This window comes from Macrobrachium rosenbergii, chromosome 12 (assembly GCF_040412425.1).
Source record: "Macrobrachium rosenbergii isolate ZJJX-2024 chromosome 12, ASM4041242v1, whole genome shotgun sequence".
Lineage (NCBI taxonomy): Eukaryota > Metazoa > Arthropoda > Malacostraca > Decapoda > Palaemonidae > Macrobrachium > Macrobrachium rosenbergii.
The window spans coordinates 71,338,240-71,350,319 of NC_089752.1; the positions used below are offsets into that span (position 1 = coordinate 71,338,240).

The window sequence follows — 12,080 nt, forward strand, 5'->3', positions numbered from 1 at the left end:
GTTTTTTATCAGTTAAAACCAAGAAAAATAACAAAATCCCGATAAATAAAAACTTGGAAATCAGGGTCATTAAGACAGACAAATTAGCTGGGGTTAACTCAGTGGCTCTATTCCCGAGAGAGATGAAATCTGTGGCAATAACTGTGTCTTCGAAAAGCACTGTGCGGAGGAAATCTGGAGATCAAAGAAGTCAGTGTTTGACTGAGCTTTTGCCCTTTTTATTGTCTTGTGCAGTGTTTCTACGTTCTTTTGTATTATGAGAAATGTTTAAATGTTTCTACCACTCTATTGTAATTTGAACAGCATCTATCTTTTCATTGCATTTTGTAGAGTAATCTCCTTTTATTGCATTTAGAGAGGGTTGCTACATTTTCACTTTATATTGAAGAGTAGTTCAGTCTTTCATACTTTACTTCCCTACTCAAAATATTTTGGAAAGTGTTCTTCCTTTTCGTTGCATTTGAAACTGGTTCCACCATGTTTCATTGTTTTGACGTCTCACTATGATCTTGTTTTATTCTGGAGGGGTTCCAGCCTTTTCTGTTTTTAAAATACTCTGCCTACTGAACACCCAGTCTACTTTTTCAACAAGTTTGCCGAATTCAGAACTTTTTTTAATATTCATTCCGATCTGTTTCCGTTTCATTACATTTTTGTTTTCGAAAAACCACGACAGCCTCACTGGTCTTCAATTCGCCGTCCTTCAATTTGCGTAGCCTTAAATGGCGTTTCATTTCTTCCATTTTCTCTTGCGTTCATTCTTTTAACTTCTTGCTAGAATTTCTCTGTCGAAACGGATCATATGTTGCCTTCCAGAAAAAGATAGTTTATCTTAGGCGTTGTTGCAAACATTTCCGAAGAAAGAAAACGTGAGGTTAGAATAGATGATTTCGAATAAGAAAAACTCATTATCATGAAAAATTTTTTGTTTCATATCGCTGCATAAAATTCTCATTTGCTCATCCACGATCTTATTTATAATTATACTCCCATATTTATCGATTACTTTTTCATAATATTAATTCCATCATTATCACATTTCCTTTATTCATCTAAAGTTGGATATCAAGCGTGTGAAAAGCAAGCTCAAGTATAAGAGCATAATTCACAGACTCGAGAAATCTCGAAAATGAGACGAAGCGTCACAAAACCTCCTTTGAGTTATACTCAGAATCCAGATTCATGTCGTTATGTTGCACATCCACATCAGCTTGATAACTAGCTTTCTCCGATAGCCTTCAAAACTAATACTTAAGGGGTATATACCTATTTTTTTCGTGTGTAATTATCATGCAATGTATAGTTTGATGGTGCTGTCAAATGGTACATTGCTTATAAAAGTGAATTGTACATAGTTGATGCTATTTTGTTTAATAAAGATGTATACTCATAAAGTATTGCTCCTTTACCCCTCAGGGATTTTGAAGTTGTGTTATAAGACTGCCTAAGGGGAGGAAGGACTCTCCTTCAGACAACTAGGGTCGCATGCCGTCCAAATGTACGAGAAATTCGTCACAATAGTCAGACTCTACGGCCAAGGTATGCTCATTCTGCATACTTATGAGCAGCCTGTAGTCAGAGAGACGCCTACGGAGGGAATACCAACATACAACTGCCCCGACCCTAAAGTATGTTCCTTACCTCTGGGGTGGTGTGAGGGAAAATTAGGCCATTGAAAAACTGCAAGCTTAGATTTCGTGTAAATTTAAGAGATACTAGACCATTTCCATGCCTCCGTATATACATCAAGGCATCTTGACACCGTTCCATCACATATCTTGCCTAGACCACCTATGACCCATTGGGTCACTTTTTATTGTGATGAAAAAAGTTGCATTTCCATACCTCCGTATATACACTTCGGCATCTTGACACCGCTCCATCATATATCTTGCCTAGACCACCCGTGGCCCGCTGGGTCACTTTTTAATTTACTTATATGTATATGTATATATATATATATATATATATATATATATATATATATATATATGCATATACAATATATATCATATATATAGTGTGTATACTCATTAATAATAATAAAAATAGCAGTAGCAATATTAGTAATAATATTAATAAACGTTGGGGCAGTGGAAAAGGTAAGTTTTAGTATTATATAGATAATAATAATCATGGAGGTCTACAGTATGACAAGAAGACAAGAATGCATAAGAGAATAGGCTACTTATCTTTTCCACTACCCCAACACCATACTTGATCTACATCAGAATTCAGACCTAACTCAAAAACTAATTCACTCTTCTCTGGTCCTAATTGAAGCTGTTGTTCAAATTGTGTTGTAGTACCCAAGGAAAAAAAATTGTATCCTCTACTAGATTTGGATGCTGCAAAGATCTAATCAACTCTGGTTCATAAATCCTCAGTCTGCAAAATGTCACTGAAATATATCAACAGCTTTTTTCAGATATCCTGTCACCAACGTTTAAAAGAAGTACAGTATATAGATAAAACAAAATGATAAATCGCTCCGGTCCTGCACTGGATCTAGATGGATCTTGCATGCTGATCCGCTCTTCCGTAGTCCCAAATTCCACTCCGACCCAAAATATTCTTCGAAACAGCATCATTGGGGCTTTCAAATGCTGCCACGAGCGGAAACAATAAATAATGATACAACAGATAAGATAATATAAGATAAAACACCCTGGTTTACAGACAGACAGACCTGTGGATGCAATCCGCTCAAATGGTAACATTATTTGAAACGCACATGGCCAATATTTTGATATTTAATTACTCTTGGTATCTTGTTATGTCATTTTTAGTGTAGCATTATAGTCTTAAAAATAAAGAAAAATTAAAATTTAAGTAACATTATCGTCCACTGCCTGGCAATAGTAACGGGCATGTCCTAACTTCAAACATACACAGTCACTGACTCACTCTTACGAACCGGTTTTAACTCTTACGCACATTCAGTCGGCTGCACAAACTTTCCGCACTTTCTAATCCATAGTACTTTGTATTCAGCAGACGAGTACCGAGAGTAGTTCAAGCAGTAAAGCCTGAAAATTTGTGAGGTTTTACTGTAACAAGTAGTATGTTACTACCAATAATGGTGGCGATGATAAAAATTATTATTATTATTATTATTATTATTATTATTATTATTATTATTATTATTATTATTATTCCCTGATCATGCGTAGCACGACTGGAAAGGTATAAAGGTATATTATTATTGCATAAGTGTATATTATTATTCTTGTTAGTGTTGTTGTTTTCTACCATTTTTATTTACACGCTTATGTAGATTAGGCCTAATATCCTTTCATTTTCTAACGGAAAAGGAGAAAAAGAAGAAAAGAAAATCGCCTATGAATAACTAATCAATAAAGACACATCTACTCTTAGTGTTTTTACCTTCTGCATCCACAAAATTTAGATACAATGACGTCACTCAGTATCTTTAACAACGAGTGTGCATACGAGTTGAGAGAGAGAGAGAGAGAGAGAGAGAGAGAGAGAGAGAGAGAGAGAGAGAGAGAGAGTTCATACCTGTAAACGCGATCAGAGAGCGCATTAATCCCCTACCGCCCCACCCCACCCACTCTTGTTTTTATCTCTGGTCTGAGCTTCGTGAGTGTATTTACAAAGAAACACAATGATTAAAAAAAATTACAAGGTTATGAAACTTAACCGGTGATGATAAAATGATAAAAACATGAAAAGCAAAAAAAAAAAAAAAAAAAAAAAAACAGAGTTGGACAGTTGGATTTCTCTTGGAAAAGATTTGTATTGAATTAGGAGCAAATAATCATATGATTGGAGGATATCTGACGATGAAATTTCACATGGCATACATATCTTTCTTGCTAATTACCTCCGCTAACGAGCTGAACGAAGGCTATGTATTCAAATGAGTTTGTCTGTTGATATGACTGACTATCAGAGGGCTCAAAAGAAAACTAAAAAAAAAATGTTTTTTAGTTTTGTCTTGTTTTTTTAAGTGTTTTCTGGACGGATGGGCTACGGCCAAGGAAGCATTGATTCAGTTTTGAGTTGGATCAGACACTAGATGAAAGTTCGAGACTTCATTAATTAACTAATTAATCTTTATTGATTTTTCCTTTGGTGAAGGTATGCGTCAACGTGCTGTTGTAGGCGACACCTTTCAGCTCTTGTTTCAAGTCTAGAGGCGACTTTTCACCGATTTCCTGCCTCATAAACTTCCAAAGGAGATTTACGCAGCCGCTTACCGCAAGTTTTCTTAATGGGAGGGTCGGCATGAATGGTGTTGTAGCCAAAAGCCTGTGGATAACGGTCAAAAAGTTTTGTTAGTGTGTGTGTGTGTGTGTGTGTGTGTGTGCGTGTGTGTGTGTGTGTGTGGGCGTTTAAGTGCATTGATAAGGGACACAGTTAAATTAGTATTGCAATAGAAGTGTCTTCTTTATCCATTTCTAACAATATATTTTGAAACTTTCGTCACCCTCCAGGCTAGTTTCAGTTCATTCAAAAGATTAAGTACTACGGAAAAAACGATCTTCTTTCGTTGAGATAACTGAGACGATAAAGAGCACTGATGAGGCAAGACCGTCTAGGAACCCCGCGCATCCTTTCCCAGTGCTGGATTCGAAAATGAGCTGTTGTGCGTTTAGAAGAGAGCTGTCTAGTTTAAAAGCTCTGTTTTGTACGCTGTCTCCGTCCAGTTACTAGTATTTAGCGAGTGCTTAGGAGATACATGGAATTAACACCAAAGAATACAACTATGCAGAAACTATACGAACGTTACGCAACGGTATTTTTCTTGAGTGTTTACGAGAAAACCGTTTAGGTAGCATCAGAGAATGCAGCTAGAAAGTTAACAGAGTTTCCGTGGTAGCTCATGAGCATTTAGAAGCCACTATTAACTTAACAACATAGATTAAAACATGACAGAAACTAAACAGTTTTTTTTCAGATTTGTAATTCTGTTCACAATGATGTAATAAGCTTATCATTGTACTTGACATTCTGTCTCTTGTTCGACGTGTAGATTTTTAGGCTACGGTAATGATTCATAAACGCGTTATTCAAATATATCTTACCTACACCACGATAACGTTTCTCCTATGTCTGCTTTCTATTTACAAATTGCTTTGCATGTTAATAGCTTTATATGTGTATTTCGTATAGTAGTTTACTCTTTGAATTATAATGATAATGATAATTTCTATGTAACAGAAGGCAATGGGTCTCCATATATTCATTTTTATGTGCTACAACGATAGTCTGCAGGTAAGGAACTAGGAGCCTGGAGCCATTTTCTCTCACTAATTACTCTTTTTTATGTATTCAGGATAAGAGTACATAATGGTGCATTAACGTCCCTAGAGTTGGGGGTTTGCACCCTCGACTCTCCTTCACGTAACCGCCATTTTTAGTTTCTGTAAAAGAAAACTATTGTGACGGCTTTGTCTGTCCGTCCGCACTACTTCTGTTCGCCCTCAGATCTTAAAAACTACCAAGGCTAGAGGGCTGCAAATTGGTATGCTGATCATCCATCCTCCAATCATCAAACTTACCAAATTGCAGCCCTCTAGCCTTAGAAGTTTTTATTTTATTAAAGGTTAAAGTTAGCCATAGTCGCGCGTCTGGCACCGCAACAACACAGGCTGAAAGTTTCATACAGCATTATAAACTGTACGGAAAACTCGGTGGCGCCGAATTCTTCGGCGCATTTTTTACTTGCTTACAGTATGGGGTGCACTAATATATTAACAGTCAGTGGTTCAGACTATCAAACTTGACGTTCTCGGATTTTTATGTGAACGTAGAGTCATCAAGAGAATGTTCTTGCTGCTTATTGGGCGCAAATCTTCATTTAGTTGCTGATTTGTCTAAATTTCTTTATTGCCTGTTTATCATTCTCTCTCTTCGTGTTTACACTAAGGAAGCTTGCTTTCAAAGTTTATAGTCGTCAAGGCCTGTTCTTTGCAAATATCAGAATATTTTGAAAAGTGGAAATAAAAGAAAAATAATATGAGAATACTTAAGAGGTAGCCTATATTCGGAGAGATTAAAGACTAACTGTTTAAATAAAAAAGAAAACCCGCAGTCACTTAGAAGACAACGCCATTTAAGAAAAAGTAAGCCTTTGCTGACCAATGACGAAACCACAATTTCAGAGTTTCGAAAAGGAGAGATGTCTTAAAACTGTCTCACAAGGGTAACCATACAGTCAAAAATTACTTAAATATAAGATAAGATTGAGACGACAAGTCTCGACCCTAGGGACGTACCGCGCTCTGCACAGGCTTAACAACAAAAGGTTTGAACGTGGAGTTTATTTCCCGTAGACTATCACAGTCTCTCACAAGGTTAGAAACTGAAAAGTTCACATTGTGTTTTATACAATAGGATACTCAACGTATTTGGTTTTACTGTCCATATCCATTCAAATACTGAACTTCAGACAAATTTCCAGCCGTATCGACCAAATGAGGGCCTATAGCAGGACCTCCAATAATAAACTTTGAAAGAATGAGAACATTTTGAGAAATGAGGACAATCAACATCTTTCCTCTCAATAATGTTTTGCGCAATTGATTCTGGAGTATCTGTGCCTCTACTCGGTTGCTGAAATATGTCAAGTACCTCAGTTAGTTGCTTTGCTGCTGGTGTCGACCGTGTTGCCACGCTATCAAAATTGACTTTTCTCAGATTGAATTCCACTGACTGAGGGTACATTCAGACGCACTTGTCTTTACTTATTCTGTTATACACTTCAATTGTTATTGTTGTTTGTTTTGTTAACTATGTATGTTTTTAATAAATGATAATAATATCCTTACGCTTGCCTTTCCAGGTGAAGGTCTTGCTGACAGTCTTTTATCTGTGTGGACTATAACTTCCCGGTAAATCAAAAGATAAATAAAAAATTAAATCTCTTTGAATTAATCAGAGTGTGTCCATATGGAAACTTGAATCGTGTGCCGCTCTAACACGAGCGCCAGATTTGGTACGTTTTTAGCATTTAGGCTGCAAACTAACAACCATCTTACTTTCCCTCCCTGGGACAAAATTGAAGTCGCACAAATTGGTGTTTTTGTTGATGTTACTTTAATGTACTTCGGTGGTTGTGCCATACGAATGTGTGTCCCAGTGATAATAATTAGGATAATAATAATATTAATCTAGTTCTGTTTCCATTTAAGTGCCTCGGGGTCAGCTGTACGCACTGGCGCTAGATATCAGACCATCGGTTCAGGCAGTAGAGACGACAGCCGCGGTAAGCAGTGAGATCCTCTTTCACACAATGGCTAATGGGACAGGCAACCAGTGCCCAAATGTAACCCAGGCCCAGTGAAAACAAGAAAAAGCTTGAGAAGGAAGAAGTGGGCTCCTTTACTTAAATGGAAGTGATTAATTCACCTCTTAGAGGACGGAAGGTTTTGCGTCGCGTTTCAAGAACAGTCTCGCTCGCTCCAAGGCCAACAGAATAACTGGCTCGCTCTATCAACACTCAAGTTTCCCGTGGCCACATGCGAGGTCGTAGGTGGAGGGTGCACCTTCTTTCCGAAAATCTTTATTTGCAGACTCACAACAAACTCTTAAGAGTTTGATTTAAGCAGCAATGCTTAAAATACGTTGTGTTAAGCTAGCAGCATCGGCGTGGTCACAGGGTACAAGGGTGGGGCTACTGCTGGATGGTTTTTTAAAGTATACCTTAGTTTAACCCGACCACTGAGCTGATTAACAGCTCTCCTAGGGCTGGCCCGAAGGATTAGATTTATTTTACGTAGCTAAGAACCAATTGGTTACCTAGCAACGGGACCTACAGCTTATTGTGGAATCCGAACCACATTATAGCGTGAAATGAATTTCTATCACCAGAAATAAATTCCTCTCTTCATTGGCCGGTCGTAGAATCGAACGCGGGGCCAGCAGAGTGCTAGCTGAGAACAGTACCCACCCGTTCAATGAGGAACACTGCTGGATGGTAAAGGACACTGAAGATTCGATTGGACAACCCTGGTGCCACCCAAAATGAAGCCTGCCACTCAGTATATTTACAGTACAATGGTTTACTGAACAATTTTAAGTAAATCAAGCTTAAGCAAAGAGTGATGTCACCTGGTGAGAGGGCTCACGATATCGCTGTGACCCATTGACAATTGCACCACACCCTATAAATGGGAAAAGGTCACCATCTGGATGAATCTTCATGTCATAACCCCTCACTATCTCACTCCAGTGTCTCACTCTCGGGCCTCATTTTGACCCATAGCCACTCTCAACAAACTCAAATAATTTCGTTGTGCATATGGGAAGCATTTCCACGGTAGGTAACTCGTTCTTAAGTCAGGACGGTGACCTGAAAGCTAACAAACCGACAAATAAACCTTTGTTTGCAAGTTTATGGTCGGTAGCTATTTCTTATAGCTTCTCATCGACAGAATCTCAGATATCATTTGGTTTTGGCAGAACCTGAAAAGGTTACCGCTGAGGAATACCTGATGTCGTTGACCCATAGGCTGCCAAAACCGTTACTGAAACTTGCAACAAACCTTAGAGGACTGCTGGGAAAGGTAATTGGTCAATCCCGTACATGAAAAAGGATGAACAGAAAATAATAATTTATTGCAATAAATTATACTTTTAGAATAACAACAAAATAAATACTTGCGACAACGAGCAAACAACGGTAAGTAGTATAACAATAATAGTCACTCATACACGCTTCTTATGTCAAGTATTAGGAACAATATGGACATAAGCATAAGATTTCAGCGCTTTCCAAAACCAAATCCTTGAGCGGGCTTGCAGACATGATGCTCTAGACAAGTGTCGAAGCAGCACTTATCGCTGAAGCTGGCGCAGTCGTTGTCATGGGCACAGGTAATGGGCGGTCCCCCAAATCGAGTGGGAGGACAGGCAGGGCGTACTGGAGGACAATATCCGGGTCGTACTCCTGGGACTGAAACGTAAACACATACGGAGTTAGCTTGACATGGACACTGAAGGTGGCTGTGAACTAACTCGGTGCTTGACAACAAATGGCGCAGAAATATGCACAAATGGAGATCGGGGATGACTAAACAGATTCGCTACAAATGTATTCGAAGGCTGGCTATACGTACACGCAAGTCGTTTATAAATGAACAAAGATAATATCCCTGAATGTTCAAAGAGATTAGTTATAAAGGTACAAAGATCTGCTATAAATGTACGATTAGGTCTGTTACAAAAGTACGTAGGTCTCCACTAAAAGGATAAGGCTCCTGGTAGCAAAAGAATTTTGTTATGCAAATATTCGCATAAGGAGCATTACCCCACATATCAGTGATTCCCAAAAGGGTTTATAATGGTTACTCAGATAGCAGGAAAATATTATGTTTACTGAGAAAGAGAAAGAGAGATGCGCTATTCCTGGTATTCTGTCTTTGAAAAGAAGTTATAGATTATAATGATGACACAAAACACCAAATATGCAGGACCAGATTCGCTACAGAAATTTTCTAATTAATATAACTTTGTTTCTTCGATATATTATTCCATTGAGCTTATAAGTAGGAAAGGAATAAGATTGGTGGTATGAAAATGTATGAGAACACTACCTGAAATTCAGAAACAAGGACTGTACCCACCTAAGTAACGAGAAAGAACGAGAAAATTTCGGATAGATAAAATAATCCGAACTTCCAAGAACTACTGCGTTGACCTTCTTTTTCACCTTCAGATTAAAATCTCCTATTATCCTTATTATTATTATCCAAAAATACCATATATTCTTGGCCAGATTCCACAGATAAGAACGCCAATTTACGAAACAGAGAGAGAGAGAGAGAGAGAGAGAGCAGTAGCAAAGAGATCTAGAGTATAATACAGACTACAACTTATAATTAAGATAGAAAGATCAAGGCATAAAGCAAAATATAAATAGATTAGCTCTGCAGAAAATTCGAAATATGCCACGTGGGCAACCAGCACAGAAAGGAATATTGGTTATCTAGCCTGAGGTTGTTGGAAAGAAACCACAAAATGCTATCTACCTTACCTGCCCTTCAACTTTTCTGACGTTTTTAACAGTTTTAAGTATGTATGTATGTATGTATGTATGTATGTATGTATGTATGTATGTATGTATGTATGTATGTATGTATGAGCTTTTTGCTCGTTGATGTATTCATTTAGTTTTCCTTTACTATTACATGAATTTTACTATACCCATTTTCGCTGCGCTTTTATTTCTTATCACACATGGGCAATATACTCTGTATGTTTGTTTAAATAACAATATTCATATCAGCAATAGAAACAATTATCAAGAAGAGAGCATTACGACAAATCTCACCTTACATGAACTTTCAAAGCGCTGATAAGAAAGATTAAACTCTCATCTCAAAGCACCAGTCCATGTTACTGTGTTTTAGATGTTTTTATTTACTATTTCATTCTTGTTTCCTAACAATTCTAAATCTATGAATTGGTTTTATTTTTTTGAAAATGGCTTAATGAAAACCTTAAATTTATGAACATAGGCGAGAAGAGAGATGATCAGCTTTCTTATGATTCTCTAACATTCAAAAGGGATTTTTTGAAGGACTTACATCGACCACCATTATTTCCTTGATCGCAGCAGTAGGCCTGCTGTTGTGGTGTCCTGCACCAGTACTTGCAACTGCCTGATCCTCCTGGAAAACCTTGTCCTGGGAATCCTTGTCCAGGGAAACCTTGTCCAGGAAAACCTTGTCCTGGGAATCCTTGTCCTGGGAAACCTTGTCCAGGAAAACCTTGTCCTGGGAATCCTTGTCCTGGGAAACCTTGTCCAGGAAAACCTTGGCCTGGTAAATGATTTCCTGGGAACCCTCCTCCAGCGTTGCTGTTGAAGAGAATTGAACAAAATTATTCACGCAGAAACAGTCGAGTAATGAAAGTATTTTTCCTGGCTGCTAAACTATAAATACTTGGCCGTTGGTACTGAGTATTATTTACAAGAAAACGTTATTTCGTGTAAATACAAAGAGCTACAACACACGTAATTTTCAAATTTCAAAAGTTATTTAAAAATTCAAAATGACGTCTTACGAAACCATTGATCATGGAAATAAATTCAAGATACAAAGTTATCTGGGAATAGAAAAAAATATCATCTAAATTAACTCAGTGGGGGGTCCTAAATTAAGTCGCCAGACATTTATGATAAACTATAATTGACAGAAATTTCCAGTATTTACCAGAGAAAAAAATCTTAATTACTTCACGAAGGTTTTAAATCAGCTAGATATACTCACTGAAAGGCAAAAGTGTCCAGATCTGATATGCGAGTATCCATGAGTTCACTGAGTTCCGAGAGTTCAGCGAGTTCATCACCAGTGACCAGCGCACACATCAGCAGACAGATGGCTGCCAAGACCTTCATCTGAAAAAGGTGGACTTTCGTTATCTGTTGATCATGAAGGTTAATTCTAGGTGAGGATTTGATTCTCTTTACGATTTAATGTCCAGAAAGAAGGGCAATACGTTACCCTTGTGTAGCCAAGGTCCGTGAACACCAACGGCGAAAAGGCGAAAATATTCAATGGAGATGACCTTTTTGTTTTTTGGAGGCTGGAGGATTGTAAGTCATGAAAACAGAACTTAGAAGGCGAGGGAAATGAACACTGACCGAACCGTGCAAAGTAAGAGTTAGTAATTTTCACGGATTAGTTGTGCGAAAAGTGTCAGGACAGACGTTACTGGTGGGTCGTAGAAAAGAATTCAAATAAATAAAAAAGGCCAATTGTTATGAATGTAGATTATGTTTCACAGACTAACGAAGTAATTAAAAAGATGTATTACTTATTATATTAGAATAACAGTGATTCGAGACTTTAAATACAAGCACAACTACATTCCGTTGTGGAAATGATGCTAATGGATGTCATACAGTCGTCATTTTGTGAGTGAGTGTATGTTTGTGTGTGTGAGTGTGTGTGCCAGGATGTGTGCGCGCACGCGCGCTTGTGTACAGACCCAGATAGTATGGAATAAATAGGTTGTGTATGTGAATGAACTTTCTCTCCTAAAAAGAAATTTCATATGGAAGTTTTTTTCTTTTTGCCAATTATTTTGTATTGCAAGGGACAAAACAC

At 37.7% G+C, this 12,080-nt stretch overlaps 1 protein-coding gene across 1 annotated transcript in view; it reads right to left on the reverse strand.

Moving 5' to 3' along the window:
* Nucleotides 1-8,567: 8,567 nt before the first annotated feature.
* Nucleotides 8,568-12,080, reverse strand: part of LOC136843723 (elastin-like) — a 5,313-nt gene continuing 1,800 nt past the window's right edge. The window contains exons 2-4 of the mRNA XM_067112356.1: nt 11,241-11,368; nt 10,557-10,828; nt 8,568-8,923 (exon numbers count right to left, since the gene is read on the reverse strand). Coding sequence (XP_066968457.1) covers nt 8,733-8,923; nt 10,557-10,828; nt 11,241-11,368 — 591 coding nt within the window. The 3' untranslated portion in view covers nt 8,568-8,732. The remainder of the gene's footprint in view (nt 8,924-10,556; nt 10,829-11,240; nt 11,369-12,080) is intronic.